General features: G+C 48.3%; 1 protein-coding gene and 1 long non-coding RNA gene across 2 annotated transcripts; both read left to right on the top strand.

Moving 5' to 3' along the window:
- Positions 1-1,508: 1,508 nt before the first annotated feature.
- On the top strand, positions 1,509-4,253 carry LOC116825860 (uncharacterized). The gene is made up of 3 exons (XR_004373937.2): positions 1,509-1,698; positions 2,149-2,297; positions 2,722-4,253. It is a non-coding gene; the product is annotated as an uncharacterized LOC116825860 (long non-coding RNA).
- Positions 4,254-7,763: 3,510 nt separating this feature from the next.
- On the top strand, positions 7,764-16,594 carry LOC116825859 (potassium voltage-gated channel subfamily V member 2-like). Its single transcript, XM_032782169.2, has 2 exons — positions 7,764-10,667; positions 15,924-16,594. Exons 1-2 carry the CDS (start codon positions 9,405-9,407, stop codon positions 16,194-16,196), a joined length of 1,536 nt encoding a protein of 511 aa, XP_032638060.1. The 5' UTR covers positions 7,764-9,404; the 3' UTR covers positions 16,197-16,594.
- Positions 16,595-20,476: the final 3,882 nt, after the last annotated feature.

Below are 20,476 nucleotides of genomic sequence, written 5' to 3' on the forward strand. Positions count from 1 at the left end.
CTTTTTCTACAGCAAGTTAAAGTGGATCAGTATATTTGATTTGGGAGAAATGAAGGAACAGCAGCCCAAACTGAGCTTGAGCACTCCTGAATATTGAGGTGTTCAAATCCGGAAGGCAGGTGCTGGGTGTATGTGTGTCGGGGGGCTTTGCAAAGGAACACAACAGCATGTATGCAGCAGCGTATCTGGAGCTGCGCGGAGCCTGACATGCTGGTCTGAGTGGCACAGTAAGGGGGCTAAGGGGTTGGAGAAGTGGTAGGGGGTTCCGGAGAGGCAGTCAAGGGACAGGGAGCAGGGGTTTAGATGGGTCAGGGGTTCGGGGAGGCAGTCAGGGGACAGGCAGCGGTTGGATAGGCATGGGAGTCCCAGGGGTTTGTCAGGGGAGAGGTAGGGGGTGGGGTCCTGGGGAGAAGTTGGGAGTCTCGAGAAGGGGCAGTTGGGGACAAGGAGAAGGGAGGCTTAGATGGGGGGGTAGGGTCCTGGGGGGCAGTTAGGGGCAGGGGTCCTGGGAGGGGGCAATCAGAGGACAAGGAACAGTGGAGCTTAGATAGGGGATGGGGTCCTGGGAGGCAGTTAGAGGCAGGGATCCCAGGACGGTGTGATCAGGGGACTGGAAGCGAGGGGGGGGGAGTTGAATGGGTTGGAGTTTCTGTGGGGGGCAGTCAGAGGGAGTGGATGGTGGCAGGGTGGGGCTTTCCTCCCCCTAGAGTGTCCTGTTTTTTGAATGTTAAAATATGGTCTCCCTACCATTCACAGCGCTCACATCATGCTGCTACATGAGGTCCCCCCTCCTTCCTTTCCAGTTGGTTGTGGCCAAGGGAATGCTGGGAAATGTAGTTATTTCCCTGCTCCAGGGTTGGCTCTATAGGCAGGGTGCTAACCAAGGAACTACAGCTCCCAGAGCCCCCTGTTGGTTCTCTGCTCCCAGGCTGGATCCCTGCTGCCCCTGCAAATGGGCTGCCCCAGCAGGTGCTTGCTTTGCTGGTGCCTAGAGCCACCCCTGTCTCACTGGGAACTATCATTGGCATAGCCATATCTCTCGCATCCCTGAGAGACATGGCAATTGCAATCTGAGCCCTGGTGTAGACAGCACTAGAGGAGGTGGATTACAGGACCCCTCCTATCACCATAGATCATGTCTGCTCTGAAGTGCTATGGCACAGCAGCTGTGCTGCTGCAGCAGTTCGACTAGACACACCCCTTGTTTTCTCCATTTTCCCCTCCTTAGTTAATTTCTTTTATGCCTGCCACTGAGCACTGTCACAATCTTTTTGCTCCCACCCCCACAATCTCGTCCTTTCTGGGCCTCCAGAGGTTATCTGTATATTACCTCTCCCACCTTGTCTTTCCTACAACAACGCTCTCTGCTTTCCCCTTTCCCCTACCGCAGTAGTCAGGTTCCCTTAGTTGTTCATGGGTGCTTTTCATACAGCAATAAGGCAGAGAAGACATTTTTTAAAATATGAAAATCTGGTGGTGAAACCCTCAAAATTGGCAAGGAAGCTGAAGGTGAGGTGCAGAATGGGAACTGCTTTGAACCTTTTCTGAGCTTAATCCAATCCCAATATGACAGCGACCTTTGAAAGCCCAATTACTGAGTGCCTTCTGCTTTCATTTTAGAGAATCCAGCGATCTCCAAACCTGGGAAACCTGTGTTGTCTAAGACGAGAGGCCCCTTGTGGGTGACAGCTGCTTTTGGTATGTGAGACTCCAAAGGGTGCTGCAGAACTGAGCTTGGCTTTTGCTGATTAGCGTTAATGAAACTGAACTTGGGTCTTATGGGATTGGATAGGATGTGGTTCACTCAGGAGTGGCTGCCCTAGGAGTTCCTCTAAGCACTCTCACTGCAGTGTGGCTTAGGCATCTTGTCTCAAGCGCTTAGGTGGCAAAGTCCAAGGGTCTAAATTTCCAGCTTTGGGAAAAGGCACGTTATTTCCTTCTCCTGTTGAAATCAGAGTCTCACTGCATGGGACTTGGCACTAATCATCCCTCCAGGAGACACAACCCCACTTCCTACTGTTATGAGTCATTGCTTTGTCTGTCTAAATGCTGGGGCACTAGCATGGAGCAGCTTAGCCTCAGTGCTGCTGCCTACTTCAGGGGCAGAAATCACAGCAACTTACTGCCTATGTGTTCTTCTGTCTACAGTGCTCCTGAGTGTGCTGGTGGCTGCAGGCTGCACTGTTAGATGGGGCCAATTCAGAGGAAAGAACAACTTTTCCACCTTCAGCCTCAAGAAAGCTTCTAAAGAGCAGCTAGTATCAGACAGGAGACCTTCGGACTCGTTTCCTTGATGGGTATGTCTCCTACTCCACACTGGAGCCAAACTCCCCCATGCTGAGCTTTCCTTCCCTTCTGACCCCTTAGCCCTCCATTAGCTCTCTGGTGGAGTAGAAATCGTTCCTACTGTCTACTCTGCAATGAGTTCCTTTCTCTGTGTGAGGGGCAGGAAAGGAGTCTCTCCCCACACACAAACCCAGCTTCTCTGTGCTGGGAAGACTGCTGGCATCTCTTTCAATGACCGGCTTGTTGCAGTAGGAAGATAATTGGGCTTGATGAACCCAGAGGAAGCTCTGAGTCTCTAGACACTAAGGGACTGCTAATTTTGGAGCTTTTTACAGTGGATGGCTTCCCCACAAGCTTTGCAAAATAAAATTAAATAAGTCTTTGGCACAGAGGGTATTAAATAACCAGGTGTCTTGTTTTTTCTTCATCTTGCAGGAAGTTGCAGTGCTGTGAGATGGGACCCAATGCGGTGGTCCTCATCACACTCCCCCCAAATGCTGATTGCATAATTTCTGGGACAAGTTTTCTGGGGTTTGACTGGATGACAATCACACTGGAATAATCAAGGACTCTTCCTTTGGCACAGGGAGCTTAGATTGTGGGATTATAGTGGCAGTGGGGAATCAGAAAAATGATTGTCACTCGTGCTCTAAAATCAACCCTACAAGAATGTGATGGAAATGCTTGGAATATCACAACGGGTCATCCATTTTTCCCATTGTAGACACAACTCCTCTCCACCCCGCCCCCCAATGTGGGTTATTCCACAAGATACTTCTTGCTGGAGTAGCTCTGGCCATGCGCTATGTACCCTCTGCAGTACATTGTCTGCTCTCCCTTCCATGTCCACCCAGAGTCCATTGAAAACTACCTCTTTCCTACCATGCCGTATCTTGCCTGTAAGCATAGCTGTTTGCTCCTGTTCCAGGGCAGGCCGTTCCATTCTACACACCTGGGAAGGGCCAAGCTCAAAGTGACATGGGTATATAATTTATATCCCCGAGGATACTGCTCATATTTTTAAGCCATGAGCTCAAACTTCATGTACCAGAAGCTCTTAAAACATCATTGACTGCAGGAGAACTGTCAACGAGATGGAAGAATGAAGAGTCTCCTGTATGCTTCGCTTTGCATTGGATCACAGGCAGTGCAGTGGCCCCTAGGCACAGCACAGGCCATTCAGGACATGAATGCCTTCAACTCCCAGTGCACTCAATGTAGGAGGTGCACTAAGCTCCTTGCAGGATTGGGCCCAGAGTTTCCACTTTGACACTGATATCCCTGGGCGTTGCATCCTCCATGCAGTCAGAAGAGTTTGTTAGCAGATTTAAGTTTTGACAAACAGCTGGAGCCAGCTTTGCTGTTCTTTGCTTTTACCTGTGAGTAGTCTTAGTCTCAAAAGTCAGCTAGTAGCTGTGCCTCCATTTCAGATCTTGGACGGTACAACATTTTTTCATGAACTGTTATTAAAGAAGTGTAAAGCACTAGTAGTGTAGAGGGAACAGTTCCAGTGTAGAAACCTGGTGCTGGTGGAGGGTGAGCACTGTCTTGTCCCTTTAATCCATTGTTGACATTCAAGACCTATTGTCTTCTTTGCACAGTTGCTTGCTCAATACACACACAGATGGTAGAAGCTTGCTGCCCTGTTGGCTGAATGTGGTGCCTTACAGGTGGTGATTCTGCTTGCAGGGCATACGCTCTAGCCAGCAGCCTCAGAGGGCAGGACTCCCTGGAGGTTTGTATAGTGGGTACATGTGCATACGTAATATGAAAGAGTTTGTTAAGAGGTATGACCTATTTAGAATCTTGGCTCTTCCCAGCATCGGAATAGAGCACTAGCGCCAGGCTGAACCCTTGAGGGCTCAGTGTGCTGCATTCTGTGCAATGGACAAAGAACCACAGTTGGCAATTGGGTGGGTGCTGAATGACCATGGGAGAATTAAAGATCTTTTTGATGGCTTCCTGGATTTTGTTTTGAGGGTCATTTCCATTATTATGATTGATTCAGTCCCTGCTCAGCATTAAGACAGACAGACAAGTGTATGGACAGAAACATTTCAATACCAAACACAGAGGATGGCTGAGTCCGAATTGCAGCACAAAACTGTTTTGGCAGGGGATGTGACAATGTCACTTAGTTTGGAGCATTAACATTGACAGCTGCTCTGGAGACTGGAGTTAAGGAAGGATTTATCTAGAGGCTGACAGAAGTAAGTTCTGTATGCAAGTCCCAACATGGGGAAAAAAGCACAAAGCCAAGAATGAGCAAGAGAAATACAGGGAGCACAGAGGCTTGGCTGAAGCAAAGGGAGCAAAACAAGGAATGGGGGGATGTAGCCAGAGCTTTGGGCAGAGGCACAATTGTGCATGGCTGTAATCCTGGTGAAGAGCAGCTCAAACTTAAGGAATGAGGCAAGAGGGATCTGATCAGTAGCCAGTGAAGGGGCTTTTGCCTGCTGGTGGGGAGGAGTGAATTGGGTATAGTAGAGAGGAGGAGGTTGCAGTCGGTGAGACCTAGGCCTGTGAGAATGCTTTACTATAGCAAAGGAAAAGAAGTGGTATTTTGGGGGATGTGGAGAAACTTCAAGTGCAGGCAGGAGTTGGTAACTGATGGGATACATCAGGGATATTAATCAAGCTCCCGCTTCAACGCCATGCATTAAATGCAAAAAGCTACGATCTGTGGGATAGGACTGCACAGTTAAATATCCAAAAGTGAGGAAATGCCTGTGTTAAAGTGTACTATTAGCTCTGCCTCCTTGTGAGTCTCTGTTCCCATACAGTCTGTTGGTTGTGATCATGTGCCATCTCTCAGATAACACAGTGCAACATACTGATTTTTCTACAGTCTTACATGCACCTACCTGTGTTGCATCATTACTGCTTATGGTAGTTTTTATTGTCAGTCATAAGGGTCTGGTCCATCTTTATGAATTTAGTCTGTGATTTTTCATAGATTATAAAACGAGAAAGGACCATTGTGATCAGCTAGTCAGACATAATACAAGCTAAAAAACTTCCCTGCATTAATTCGTGTTTGAACTAGAGCAGATCTTTTGAAAAAACATCCAATCTTAATTTAAAAGATTTTCTGTAGGGCTGTCGATTAATCTCAGTTGACTCACATGATTAACTCCAAAAAATTAACTGCGATTAAAAAAAAATTGCAGTTAATAGCACTGTTAAACAATAGAATACCAACTGAAATTTATTAAATATTTTGGATGTTTTCCTACATTTTCAAATATATTGATTTCCATTACAACACAGAATACAAAGTGTATAGTTCTAACTTTATTTTTTATTACAAATATTTGCACTCTAAAAATAAAATAGTATTTTTCAATTCCCCTCATGCAAGTACTGTAGTGCAGTTTCTTTATCGTGAAAGTACAACTTACAAATGTAGATTTTTTTGTTTGTTATATAACTGCACTCAAAAACAAAATGTAAAACTTTAGAGCCTACAAGTCTACTCAGTCCAACTTCTTGTTCAGCCAATTCCTAAGACAAACAAGTCTATTTACATTTGCAGGAGATAATGGTGCCTGCTTCTTATTTGCAGTGTCACCTGAAAGTGAGAACAGGCATTCACATTTCAAGGTATTTATGTGCCAGATATAACTTAGATAATTTTTAAACATGCATATGCCCGCTCATGCTTCAGCCACCATTCCAGAGGACATGCTTCCATGCCGATGATACTCATTAAAAAATGCTTTAATTAAATTGGTGACTGAACTTCTTGGGGGAGAATTGTATGTCTCCTGTTCTGTTTTACCCCCAGTCTGCCATATATTTCATAGCAGTCTCGGATGATGACCTAGCACGTGCGTTTTAAGAACACTTTCACAGCAGATTTGACAAAACACAAAGAAGGTATCAGTGTGAGATTTCTAAAGATAACTACAACACTCAACCCAAGGTTTAAGAATCTGAAGTGCCTTCCAAAATCTGAGAGGGACGAGGTGTGGAGAATGCTTTCAGAAGTCTTAAAAGAGCAACATTCCAATGTGGAAACTACAGAAGCCGAACCACCAAAAAAGAAAATCAACTTTCTGCTGGTGGCATCTGACTCAGATGATGAAAATGAACATGCGTCAGTCCACTCTGCTTTGGATTGTTATTGAGCAGAACCCATCATCAGCATGGATACATGTATTCTGAAATGGTGGTTGAAGCATGAAGGACATGAATCTTCAGTGCATCTGTCACGTAAATGTTTTGCGAGGCTGACTACAACCATGCCAGGCAAACCCCTGTTCTCACTTTCAGATGACATTGTAAACAAGACGTGGGCAGCATTATCTCATGCAAATTGTAACCAGACTTTGTCTGAGCAATTGTCTGAAATCAGACTGAGTGGACTTGTAGGTTCTAAAGTTTTACATTTGTTTTATTTTTGAATGCAATTATTTTTTGTACACCATTCTACATTTGTAAGCTCAACTTTTATGAGAAAGTTATTGCACTACAGCACTTGTATTAGGTGAAATGAAATATACTATTTTTTGGTTTTTACAGTGCAAATATTTTATAAAAAATAAATATAAAGTGAACATGTTACACTTTGTATTCTGTGTTGTAATTGAAATCAATATATTTGAAAATGTAGAAAACATCCAAAACTATTTAAATAAATGATATTCTATTATTAACAGTGCAATTAATCATAATTTTTCTAATTGCTTGACAGCCCTAATTTTCAGTGATGGAAAATCCATTGCAACCCTTGGTACATTTTTCCACTAGTTAATTATGCTCACTGTTTTTAAAAAAAAGATTGTTCCTTATTTTAGTCTGAGTTTGTCTAACTTCAACTTCCAGCTGCTGGATCTTGTTATGCCTTTGTCTGCTAGTTTGAAGAGCCTTCTATTATCAAATTTCTGTTCCTTATGTGGCTACTTACAGACTGTGATCAAGTCACCCCTTAAACTTCTCTTTGATAAGATAAACAGCTTGTTCTCCTTGGACCTTTCACTGTGAAGCCTGGTTTCCTAGCCTTTAATCATGCATGCTGCCTCAGGGGAGTTAGGTGCCTGATTCTCATTGACATTCAATGGGATTTGAATAAAGGCCAGATTTGTAAAGGTGTTTCAGGGCCTGAATATGCAGATTGATGCTTTTGCAAATCCCTTTATACACCTAAGTACCTTCAAAAAATCCAACCCTAATTCCATTAAGCCCCTTTGAAAGTCTCTTAGCTGTCTTAAATGATAGTTTCTCTCTAGTGTATATTAATAATTTTGTTTGGATCCATGAATTGTCCATATTTAATTTAAGGCATTTTAAAGATGCCTGTCAATCTAGGATTTACGTGTTAATACGGTCATTCAAATTCTCATAGTGATATTTAGCAATTCAGTTATACCAACTCCCTTTCAGGCTCCTTTGGAGCTACTTACACATGTTTATAAGAGTCTAATGTGATCTAACTTGTATTCTGGTTCTCCATTGCTCTGCCCTGTGTGTTTTCATTTTCAGTGGGCAGAGTGGTATAAAATGCTACCAGATCAGAATGGTTTACATTGGTGTAAATGACTGCACAAGGTAGAGGGAAGCACAGCAGGTCCTCTGCCACCAGAAGAAAGTAATTTAAAGCAGGGTTAGGGCTAGTAAAGAAGTGGAACTTAGACATCTTCTAACTCCTTAGCTTTCAAGTTACACCAAACTTGGGACTCCCTTAGACTTTGATAGTGTAGGTGCAAGTAGGTTTAAGCTGGGGGGGAGCATGTTTCTATGCCAGAGTAAGGGGCTCTAACATGCCACCTCTGAATATGTCACCGTGTATCTAGAGGAAGGGAAATGCACAGAATTATTAGACCCCGCTGCTTCAATCCAAAAAGCATGGTGGTCTTGGAACAGTCACTAACGCAGGGTTCTGTGATGCATTATAGTAGCAACAGAATGGGCTCCATGCAAAGAGGCATCAAGTCATGGAGCAAGGAGGTCCTTCTGTGCAGCTCTGGGCACTTCATTACCAGAAAGTTATAGACAATTTATAGCATCAGAGGGGTAGCCGTGTTAGTCTGGATCTGTAAAAAGCAACAAGGAGTCTGAGGAAGTGGGTATTCACCCACGAAAGCTCATGCTCCAATACATCTGTTAGTCTTTAAGGTGCCACAGGACTCTGTTGCTTTTTACAGACAATTGATAGTGTTCCAAGAGGAGCCACAGGAATGGGTGAAAGCCGGGAGGAGGGCTGAGCATTGTCTTTCTCTAGCATCTAGCCCTTTCCCCTTTACAAACCTTCATTAATTAAGCCTCTCTGAGAAGTAGGTCAACACCAGTATCCCCATCTGAGAGAAGTGGTGGATCCCCCTATCGCTTATAACTGGACTGTACAAAGCATCGAGAAACTCTACAGGGAGTGCCCTGGGCTGGCTTGGGAATGAGCTAGGACCCAATAGGTCTCTTCCATCCCCAGTCTGTGTTGCAGTGTCTCTTGTTGCAGTGACACAGAAGAGTGATGACAGAATGGAGCCGTAGCGTTTGCTTTAAAACACAGGTGCTTGAAGAATGAATAAATCTCAGAGCAGTATCTCAGCTTGGGGGCCCATGGAGGTTAAAGCTGGTAGAAGTTCCCAGACAGTTTTATTCCTGTTGCCTCCTTGGCACTTGAGACAGTGGTAGGAGTTAAATGACCTTGAGACGGGCCATGTACCCTTCAATTAGGTTCAGAAACAGGAATGATAAATGGTTGTCTCCCTACCTGAAAGGGGGCTAGTTTGTGGTAGAAACAACCAGCTAAAATGGAGGCAACAAGAAAAAGAATGATAGAAATGTTTGTATGGAAATAGTTCCTTATATAAAGGGTTAAAACGTCAATCTTATTATTGTCTTAAGGTGCTAGAACTTAGCTGTCTCCGGGCTCCGCAGTATAAGCCCAGTTGCTCAGTCTGATAAGCAATCAGCTTTGTCAGCCCAGAACGGCAGGGGATCAGCACATGAAGCACTGATGTAGCTTGTGCCCATGGAGGCTGAAGGTGGGGTGCTTTTGATCGCCTCTTTACGAGTATAGGGAGCTTTTCTTAGTCAGCACGCACCCAATGGAAGCATTACCATGAAATCAAAGCTGTCAACCCTCAGGCTGTCATTTTGGGGATCTCTGATGTGAAATGCCAGGTACCATGAGGCAACTGGGGAAGAGGCGCGCAAGCCTCTCTGCCATTCTGAAAATTGGAGACTACCGAGGATGTTGTCAGACGCCAGAGGAAGAAGAGGTCTACTTCCCGTTTGCACAAGACAGTGTGGTGAAGCAGTGGAGTTCCATGCACAATGTGACTGAGAGGAGCCAGGAGAAAAGCCAGGCTCCTCCCCGACAGAGCAGATGCTTCCTCAACATCAACGTTGGGGGCAAATCTTTCCAGATTCCTTACAAAATGGCTGCCCGTTACCCCATCACCAGAATTGGGAAGCTGGCCATCTCCACGGACCCCATGAAGAAGCTGAAACTTTGTGATGACTACTCGGTGCAGAGGAATGAGTACTTCTTTGACCGAGACCCTTTAATCTTCCATTACATCTTCCACTTTTACAGCAGCGGGGTCCTGTGGATCATGGATGAGCTGTGCCCCACTAACTTTGTGGAGGAAATTGAGTACTGGGGTATTCACCTGAAATATTCCCAGCGGTGCTGCCGGATCCTGTTTGAGGAGAAGCAGGATGAGCTCAAAGAGTACCTGAAAATACAGCGGGAGCTGGAGGCAGAGCTAGAGCCCATGGAGCGAGAGGAGAACTTTGAGGGAAAGTGTCTGGGGGAGTTCCGAAAAGCTGTCTGGAACCTCATTGAGAAACCCTACTCGTCCACCCCTGCTAAGATCATCGCCGTCATGTCTAGCTTCTTTGTGCTGATCTCCATTGTGGGCATGACGCTCAGCACAGTGGAGGAGATGCAGCACAAGACTGGGAAGGCATTCATGGAGCAGCTGGAGACCATCTGTGCCGTCTTCTTCACTTCCGAGTACCTCATGCGGCTCATATCCACAGCCACCTTTCCGAAGTTTCTGCGGGCAGCGTTCAATGCCATTGACCTGGTGGCCATCCTGCCCTTCTACATCCAGATTCTCTTTGAGCACCTGGATGAAGGGGATGCACTTTACCACGAGGAGCGCCACAAAATGGAGAGTGTGGGCAAGCTGGGGAAAGTCCTGAAACTCATCAAACTCATGCGGATTTTTCGCATCCTCAAGCTGGCACGTCACTCCACTGGCCTGAGGGCCTTCGGCTTCACCATGCGCCAGTGCTACCAGCAGGTGTGCTGCCTCCTCCTCTTCATCGCCCTGGGTGTTTTCACTTTCTCAGCTTTGATGCACTCTGTGGAACATGATGTCCCCGGCACCAACTTCACCAGCATCCCTGATGCCTGGTGGTGGGCAGCGGTAAGATGCAGTCATCCCATGTAAAGGGAAATGTGTGGGTGGGGTACACATGGGCAACTGAATTTGCTGGGGCTGCCATAGGAACATTTGCCACCTCTGCTGGCCAGAAGTCTCCCCCAATGTGAGCAGTAACTGCTGAGCTCAGGCCTGAATGCAGAGGCTGCCCAGACCCCTGCTGACTCTGGAGGGGGAAGCTGGCGACTGGGAGTTTGGCAGCAAAGCACAGTGCATGGGTCCCAGCAGGGAGTGAGACACTGGGCTTGGGGGCTCCTGCCTCACAGCACAGGACACTAGCCGTGGTGTCAGGGATACCCAGGTGGGGACAGGCAGATGGACCTGGCTTTGTGGCACAGCAGTTCAGCGAACTCAAGGACAGTGAGGAGCTGTAGCTGAGAACCAAACCCTGGCAGAGTTAGCGTCTAACCAGGCCGATGTGAGCCAGGAACTGAGAGCCTTGGGCCAGGGAGCGCAGGACACTCATGCCCCAGGCATCACGACCATCCATGCAGCACTGGGAACATGAGGAGCACCATGTCTAGTTATTGGGGTAGGGTGCTAAACCCTCAGGATCCAGGAACAGTGAGCATCTGTGACTGGTACTCATGGCTCCCATTCCCTAGGACATAGGGAAGGGAGTTCCTGCACAGCGCAGGGCAAGAGGGACACAAGCAGCAGTGCCTGGGATCATGCTGGAGAGGAGAACGGTGTCTGGGGCCACCAGAAGGAGGGGGAGGGTAAACCCGGATCAATGTCAGAGCCGGTGACGGGATGGAGGGGATGGAGATCAACTATGAAGGGGTTTGGGCCAGGGGTCATGGGTGAAGGGCACACAAGTCAGGTTGTAGCCTGGGTATAAGGGGGATACACAGATTAGGATCCTGGGGATTGAGGAACATGGATTTGTGTGGGGCTCATGCAGGGGAAGGGAGATACGTGGCTCAGCCCTGGGCTCGTAGGGCCTAAGGGGAAAATGCACAGCTCAGAACCCAAACACATGGGTCTACGAAGGGGAAACAGGTTGGCCTGGGTTTGTGCAGAGGGAAAGCGACACAGGTTGAGTCTGGGCTCATGGGGGATGAGTGGAGAAACCATTCTGGCCTGAGCTTGGGTGGGGGAAGAGGGGCCCAGACTGGGGCATAGGGAAGAACTCTTGTGTCTCAGGTCCAGGGAGGTGTTTATAGAACCTTATGTGGTACAGGGGTCACACCAGGTTATGGCCAGTGATTCCCATGCTAACGAGCACCATAGAAAACCTGCTGTCCTTGTATTAGCACACAGCAGTCAGGAAATCAGTTAAAGCACTGGAGACTGAAGGGTTAACCAGGGCTTTCCTTTCAATAGTTTGCCTCATTCCCTTCCCTGCAGGAATGTGGTGTCTTTTCTAGGGGAGAGCACACAGCTTCCCGCTCTCTCTCAATGGAATCGGAAGTTCCTGTGAGGATGCACATTGGGTCAGAGATTATTCTGAGTTGCTAAAGTCCATTCTTGTCTCTTTCAAAGACAAGAGCTCAAAGGAAAAAGAAAAGATAGGAACGCTCAGCTCAGCTGCTGAGAGAATTACAGATGGAGTAGCAAAAAGAACAGGAGTACTTGTAGCACCTTAGAGACTAACAAATTTATTTCAGCATAAACTTTGGTGGGCTACAGCTCACTATGAATTTTTTCATGAAGTTGATGGATTTCCACTCCATTTCTGCCTCTCAGAGTTGGCAAATTTTTACCAGGTTTGGGCTAAAGGGATGTGCAGAGCTGGCCATGGGCTCACAGTCAAAGGTGCTGCTGTCCTGGCCAACTAAACCAGATTCTGATTTGACAGAAGGAAAGAGGTGGGGGTGGAAAAATTCCCTGCCAGTGAGTGAGTGTGATCAGGAATCTCAGGTTCACAGCCCTGGAGTTAACCAGACACATGCAGTGACGGTATCTGAATATCTCGGCTGGTCTGGTCAGGACATCTGTTAGAGTTAGGAGAGTGGAAGCCCAGCAGGATGATGGTCCATTCTGGGTACCGGGAGTGGATGACAGAACTCACTCCTTGTCCTGAAGCAGGAAGTCCACTCCAGCCTGTCAGGCCAAGCTTCAGCAAGCGACCCTCTGAAAATCCATGTCTAGAAATGTCTAGGCGGCAATAATCTCACCACGTCCAAACTGCACAATCAAAACACTGAGTCAGTGATTCTATTTATGTTCCTTTCCTGTCTTTGGTTTGTTTCCTGTCATTCTAACACCATCTTGGTTGGTAGGAAAGTCGTAATTTTGCGACCTCACCAGTAGCCTTGAAGACCCTCAATGAATTACTGTATCTGAAGCACATCTCCTTTGTGCTGAACTCCTGGGGCCTGGTTTGCCAGTGCCCTGCTATTGCTTTGTGCAGCCATTTATTTACTCCAGGGCACAGTGGGTGTGAAACTCTGCCCTCCTGATCTGGAGGCATCTGTCACACACCTTTCACTGTCCTGAGCAATGACACAAGGGGCGGGAGATGGGTGGGTGGGAATCAGCCCCGTGTCTCCTAGAAGTTTTTGAAATAAACTTTTGTCACCATTCACCTGATTTGGGCAGTTAAGGGCTTGGCTACACTTGGAAGTTGTTTCTGATTAAGGTGGAGCGTCGATGTAAAGTGCAATAACTGTCGTAGTTCGTTCCAGAATAAGAGTCTACACATGGAGCTAATCAGGAACAGCTCCTTCCTGCGTGTAGACGAGCCCACGGGATTTAGATGTCTGCAGGACAGAAACTAAGAAGAAGGGGAGTGTTGTAGCCATGTTGATCACAAGCTATTACAGAGCCAAGGGGGCTGAGGTATTATCTTTATTGGACTAACTTCTGTTGGGGAGAGAGACGAGCTTTCGAGCTCCACAGAGCTAGACTGGAAGAAGAACAAACTAACTAAAAGTTTATTAACTAGGAAAAAGAAATGAGAATTATGTGCGAGGTTAAAGCAGGTCAGCACACACCCCCAAATGAGGTACAGGCAGGTTTCAGAAGGTTTCAAATTACTAGAAATTTATGTAGTAAACAGACTCTGTATCGTTTGGGGCTAATCCAGGCAAAACAGGTGGGGACTCCTTGCTTATGCTTAGAAATCTTGCCCCTCAGAGTACAAGCAGCATAGGAATCCAGCTTCTCCTGTCAGGAATTTTTATTTCTTCTCCCCACATCCAAAGTGATAGAACAAGTGTTGGTGCCTGACTCCTCTTCATGTGAGTGGGGAGGGCAGTCAACAAAGTCTGTGTCCTTTTGATGTCTTACCATGGCTCATTTGGTTTCAAAGGCCGGCTTGTCTGCAGGCCTGTCACTGTACTCCAGTGGTCCCCCCCTTACCCCTGTCCATACCCCCTCCAGGAATGGGAGTGGAGCTGCAGCTCCAGGAGAGGGGGGCACCTGGACTGGGATAAGGAAGCTGAGGCTGGGGTCACAGGTGGGGGTGGGAATGGAGCCTGAGGTGCAGGGACAGCAGCTAAGGACAGAGCCAGGGCCAGGAGTGCAGCTGGGTGGTGCTCCCTCCCTGCCCCCCGTGGGGGCTGGCCCAGGCACCAGCCACACACCCAGCTGTAAATGATTGTTTACACAGTTTCAGGGCAACTGGTCCCTCAAGATCTTCTACTCTTAGGCTTTTGACTCCCAGCCATCACCTCTCTTGGGAGGTGACCTGCAACTCCCTCCCTCCTTCCTGACTGGGGTATTTCCAGGCCACACAGTTCCCTGCCTACATTGTGATATCCCCAGCAAGCCAGACTGTGCTTTGCTTTTTCTCCAGAGGCTATGACCAGTGTTTTGCCTGCAGTCACAAGTTACCACACAGCTCTTTCTAAGCAAGCACCTTTATTCTTATGGTGAAAGCATTACAGAGAAAACACATTAAAAACAATAGAAGAACCTACATACATCCTGAAAAGCTTATGAGAGAGACATCCCCAACTCCAAATGTCGGCTGTGGTGAGAGTCAGTACTTCAAACCTCACGGCTGAGTTTTCCCCATGGTTACAATTTCATAACTGTCTCGGCTACAGAACCAGGGCACTGGCTAGGCAGTTCAGCCATGTTTTTACACAGCTTGGCCTTTGAGCTTCAGTCTCCAGGAACAGGTAACAACAAATAATCACCCTTTTCTTAGGACATAGCTAAGTCTATTCATACCTGGCACATTTTCAATATAGTCCTTTGAACTCCTAAGTCTCACATCTGTCACATCGCCCCCTAGAGAGATTACATCCAATCCTGGCCCATCCTAAAACAAAGCCATTCAGTTAATACAATGGACCCCAAACATACTTAAACTTAAGTGGATAACACCTCCCAAGGATAAGCAGGAAGTTGCCGTACCTGTCAGAGTTGTGATAAAGAGCACAGTGAGCAATTGTTCTTCATGTCCACCGAGAGAAGGACAAGAGGATTTGGCTTGGTTTACAACCAGGGAGCTCTAGGTTGGAAATTCGGAAAAACTTGCTAACTCTCAGGGTAGTTAAGCACTGGACCAGGTTACAAAGGGAGGGTGTGGAATCCCTGTCACTGGAGGGTTTTAAGAACAGACAGGACAGACACCTGTCAGGGATAGCTTAGGTTTACTCAATGCTGCCTCAGCACAGGGGGACGGACTAGACCCCTTGAGGTCCCTGATTCTATAACTATCAGCACTCGAGCAATTTATCCATTATCCTCTTTGAAATGAGAGCAGGTTACCAGCCTGGCTGACCCAGCTAGCCCGAGTGTGAGGGGTTTATGTGTGGAGAGGAGGGGGTTAGAGACAGCATCCAGGTAAGAGCCCACCTAACTCTTCACTGAAGACCTTCCCAGGAATTTGGGTCAGAGAAGGGGAACTCATGGATTGGTGCGTAGCTTTGAGGGCAGAGAGGGGGGTGACACATGGGTTGGTGTCTGGACCCCTGGGGCTGAGAGAGAACATGGTGTGGTGCCCAGGTGGTGGGGATAAGGGTGACATGGGACAGTGGGTGTGAGAGGGAAAGGCAAGCTGGGGGGAAGGGTGAAAAGATGAGGTGGACCTTCAAGCTGGTCGCAGGGTTGGGCCTAGGGGAGACAGCTGGAGTGGTGCCCAGCTTGGGTGAGTGGGGGGAAAGGACCCTGGAGGGCTGTGACTCAGCTGTCATGTGCAGGACGCAGGATCAGGCTGTGGCAATGGGGCTGGGGTGAGTTTCTCAGTGGTGGGGCCTGGCTCAGAAGCTGAGAGGTCCTGGAGGAGCTTGCTGGGATGTGAGCTTGGGGTGGGGCTGATCATTTCCCTCCTCAACCCCCTTCCAGGTCAGTCTGTCCACAGTGGGCTACGGAGACACCGTGCCTGACACGGTGCTGGGCAGGATGGTGGCGTTCGGGTGCATCTCCTTCGGCATCATTCTCAATGGGATGCCCATCTCCATCCTCTACAACAAGTTCTCCGATTACTACGCCAAGCTGAAAGCCCATGAGAACGAGACCAGCCTCACACTCAAGTTCACCAAGAAGATTCGTTTTAAGGAGCGAGCCCTGAAGAAGCTGGCTGAGTGCTGCAGTGGTGATGCCCACGTCCACGGCTGAATGGGCCACCCCATGGGTCACGTGACCAGGTTACTCTGAGCACCCACCAGGCCACCTGAGCTTCCACCCAGACACCTCTCCCACCAGCAGGGCCATCCAACATGGCTACCCCACCCACCACCCAGCCCGCCCGACCTGGGTAACAGAACTCCCAACCTGACTACCCGACTTCCCCCCTCAACTTGGTCACCGGACCTCCCAGCCTGGCTACCCCACCTCCACCCTAGACACACACACCCAGCTAGACATGGATACTCCACCCTACAACTCGGCCGTCCATCTGGCTAGGTTAGACACTCAGCCGCCTTGCCCAAGTAGGCTTCCTGGAATTGTCCACCTATTTCCTGGGCCTGGCCACTTCACCTCCAGGGAACATGCACATTCACTGTGAGGGAGACCCTGGGATGTAGGAACGCGTGAGTGAGAGCAGCAGGTTAGGCCTGCATTTGCAATGTGATACAGCTGCAAAACTGTCCAGGCCGTTTGTAGGGTGGAAGCAGAGAGGCGACCGAGCCTCTGCTGTGACCTGCCTGGAATGTCATGCTCATTCCTGGACAGCACAGTCCTGGAGACAGACTGTCAGGGCAGGAGCTCAGAGAAGAACAACAAAAAGGACCCAGGGGCTGGAGGGATGGAATGTGTGGCACAGCTGAAGCTGCCCGGCTTGGCTCAGGGACTTGGGTAGGGCCTGAGAATGCTCTCTCCAAGCCGAGAGGAAGCAGGGAATTAATGTGACCCCTGCAGGCACAATTAGGCTGAATGGAGGAACATTCCCCAGCAGTCAGTTGTATCAGGCTGTGACCTGTTCACCCCCCAGGAAAGCGTGGAAGCCCCACGGCTGCTGACAGAACTCGATGAGGCAAAGCAGGTAGGATATGCTGCCAGGCTCGGCGCTCCAGTTGTAAAAGCTTCTTAGGGGTAGAGACACGATTTCTCAGTGGTGTCCATTGGGTTCTGCCTGGGGCACAAAAGCTAGAAAAGACCTTTGATGTCTCATCAGGCCCTGGGGCCCAGCCCAGGGCAGAACAGCAGAGCGGGAAGCAGGAGGGGACCAGGAGGTGCAGTGTGGGCATGGCCATGGCTGGCTGTTTGGGGAGGCTGGCGGGGGCAGTGATGGTGCCTGCTGAGCTCTTCTGCAAACTCCCTTTTGGGGGGCCGTTCTCATGCTGCTATTCTGTTGGCGCCTGGGAAATCTGTCTGCTGGAGGGCTGAGCTTGAGACTGTATCAGCAGGAATGTTCTTCCAATAAAACAGAATGGGACAGTGTGTCATATTCCCTGGCAAATGTCTCTGTGCCTGTGCTAGGGAGAGCAGGTTGGTGGAGCCAGTACTGTCTGTAGATTAGCCGGGGGAAGCTGTTTGCAGACGTTGGTCATGAGAGATTTTGCAAATTCAAACATAGATTCCCTTCATAGTCTGCCTTCTATGGACCTTGGGCTGAATGTTTTACATGGTACCCACTGCATTCATGGGCAGATCTCTTCTTTTGGTGCAAGACTCCAGTGATCTGTCTGTGCGCAGGTGTGTCTGTGGGTATCTGCTAAGGGTCCAGTGTATGGTGGTGCTTGTGCTTTAAACTCCAGACTCAGCTGCCCTTCTGTAGCGGTGTGTGAGGGCGCTCGGCTGCACCCTTCCCTGCATCTGCCTTGTGCATGAGGAGATTTGCTATAATGGCCAAACCTTGAAGCATTAGTGGGTAACTCAGACAGTTCACACTCTTATAAAGCCAAAACTACTCCAGCTAGAAACCACAAACCCATTGAGTTATGGGCTGGGCCGGCTCCAGCTTTTTTCCCGCCCCAAGCAGTGAAGGGGTGGGGGGAAAAAGCCACGATTGGCAGTACTTCAGTGGCAGCTCTACTGCGCTGCTTCATTCTTCGGCAGCACTTTGGCAGCGGCTCTACCGCGCTGTTTCATTCTGCAGCAGAAATTCGGCGGCTGGTCCTTCCCTCCAAAAGGGACCAAGGGACCCACTGCCAAATTGCCACCAAAGACCTGGAAGGCCCCTTCCCATTGGCCACCCCAAACACCTGCTTCCTGCGTTGGGGCATGGAGCCAACCCTAGTTATGGGCCCCATCAGGGAATAAACCTCATGCTAAGTGTAAAGAAAATTGGTTTGGTGTTTCCTTTTCTTTTCTTCAATTTTTATTGAACTAAACAACAGCTATACAAGAAAAAATACAAATGAGAAATCAGAGTTTGCCATAAAGCCATTGCTGTTGGCCACAGAATACATCTCTCAGCAGAGATCTCCTGATTCTGATCAGCAGAAAAATCAGTAAGATTTACCAGGGTTTGGATATTTTCTATGGGTCCAGGTAGTACCTTTCCTCGCAGTGGCAGTGGGGGTTACTCTCTGCTCAGCAGATGGGTACCAGGTTCTCTCTAGCCACATATAGGGCCCGTTTTTGCTCACTGGAACACAGCTGTGCAGGGTGCTAAGGGTTCCCAATGCTCACAGTTTTACTGCAAGCTTCCTGATAAATGGTGTTTTTCTTAAAGTGCCAGCTCAGGGTGCCCGGTGATTACACGAGAATCTCAGCTTGTAGCTAAGTTAAAACCTTGATAGTGCTAACCCTCAAGTCTCGCCTCCCAGAAGGCAAATGAAAGAACCCAGAATTTATCATTAAAAAAAATCTCTTGATTTTGAAGAGAATCTCGTGGTTGGGGAGGTCTGACTTGTGGGTTTTGAGGCTGGTGACACTGAGGGGAAATACCAGCTGCTCACTCGCTCTCTGCCACAAGTGAGGGCGGGGCAGGAGAGGGAATGCTCAGCCTCTCCCCCAATTCACTGGCCAGTGAATGGAGCTGGTGTGAAGGGGCAAATAAGCTGCTTCCTTTTTAGGGCTGCAGTAGTTTACTGTCCCCAGAGCCAAAGGGGGAGCAGGGAAGGAGTTGTGACTGAGTAACCAGATACTCTGGGCTCCCTCTGGGAGTGGCAGGGGCTGCACCACCCTCTCTGGCTCAGTCTAGCCCTTAATGCAGCGCTATGCTGTTTGTGCTATGGAGATCAAATCTCCCCATTTCTCCATTTGCTGAATGAAATATACTGGGGAAGGTTCCCAGTGCCACAGCAATGAGAAGTGGCTTCCTAAGGAGGAGACAGAACAGATCTGCACTGAATCTATCGTGTTATGCACTAATACCTAACCCCGGGGGGGAGATTAATTTGTGCTTCAACGTTTACTCCCTGACACAGCTTAAACCTACAACCCCTGGACTTTGAAGGCTGAGCTTCTACTGCCTGAGCTACAAAACCCCCTTTGCAGTGACTGCCCAAATGTGGGACATTGCTACACTGTGTGGGTGGCTCACACAGGGAATGACCTTTGCCCTCCAAGGGATTTCACAAGTGCACGACTCTGCAAGGCCAACTTTGAAGATCAAAAACCCCAAGAACTGCTAGAGGCTCATGGGAGGGGCACAGAACTAGCCTGGGGCTGGGAGGCAGAACGGATGGGGTGCGTGTGAAAGGACAGAATTAATTTCTGGACAGGGGGTGGGATCCTGCAGCAGAGGCCAATGTTGCCTTAGTAAATTTGGGCACTCTGGCAACCCCAATCACCGCTTACATTTGGGGGTTGGGCACCAGGAGATCAAAGGACCAAACACTACAATATTATTATTATGAATTGCAAAGGGGTTGAACAAGTTACCAAAGTCACCACAGTGGGGATCAAAATAAATGTGAGGAACCTGCAGGAACCGACCATTCCCACCAACCTGTTCCCTAAGGACCTGGGACCCTCCAAGGTGGACCCACATCTACATAAGAACATAAGAACAGCGCTTCTGGGTCAGACAAAAGGCCCATCTAGCCCAGTATCCTGTCTGCCGACAGTGGCCAATGCCAAGTGCCCCAGAGGGAATGAACAGAACAGGGAATCATCAAGTGATCCATCCCATCACCCATTCCCAGTTTTTGGTAAACAGAGGCTAGGGAAACCATCCCTGCCTGGCCAATAGCCATTGATGGACCTATCCTCCATGAACTTATCTAGTTCTTTTTTGAACCCTATTATGATCCTGGCCTTCACAACATCCTCTGGCAAAGACTTCCACAGGTTCACTGTGCATTGTGTGAAGAAATACTTCCTTTTGTTTGTTTTAAACCTGTTGCCTGTTAATTTCATTTAGTGATTCCCTAGTTCTTGTTCTTTAATTACTTTCTCCACACCAGTCATGATTTTCATAGAATCATAGAATCTCAGGGTTGGAAGGGACCTCAGGAGGTATCTAGTCCAACCCCCTGCTCAAAGCAGGACCAACCCCAACTAAA

The sequence above is a fragment of the Chelonoidis abingdonii genome, chromosome 11, assembly GCF_003597395.2.
Source record: "Chelonoidis abingdonii isolate Lonesome George chromosome 11, CheloAbing_2.0, whole genome shotgun sequence".
NCBI classification, from domain to species: Eukaryota; Metazoa; Chordata; order Testudines; family Testudinidae; genus Chelonoidis; species Chelonoidis abingdonii.

Bases quoted from the DNA above. Each gene is read 5' to 3' on its own strand.
- LOC116825859 (XM_032782169.2), top strand. From the start codon at position 9,405: ATGCCAGGTACCATGAGGCAACTGGGGAAGAGGCGCGCAAGCCTCTCT. The intron at 10,668-15,923 runs GTAAGATGCAGT...ACCCCCTTCCAG, and splicing joins ATGCCTGGTGGTGGGCAGCG to GTCAGTCTGTCCACAGTGGG.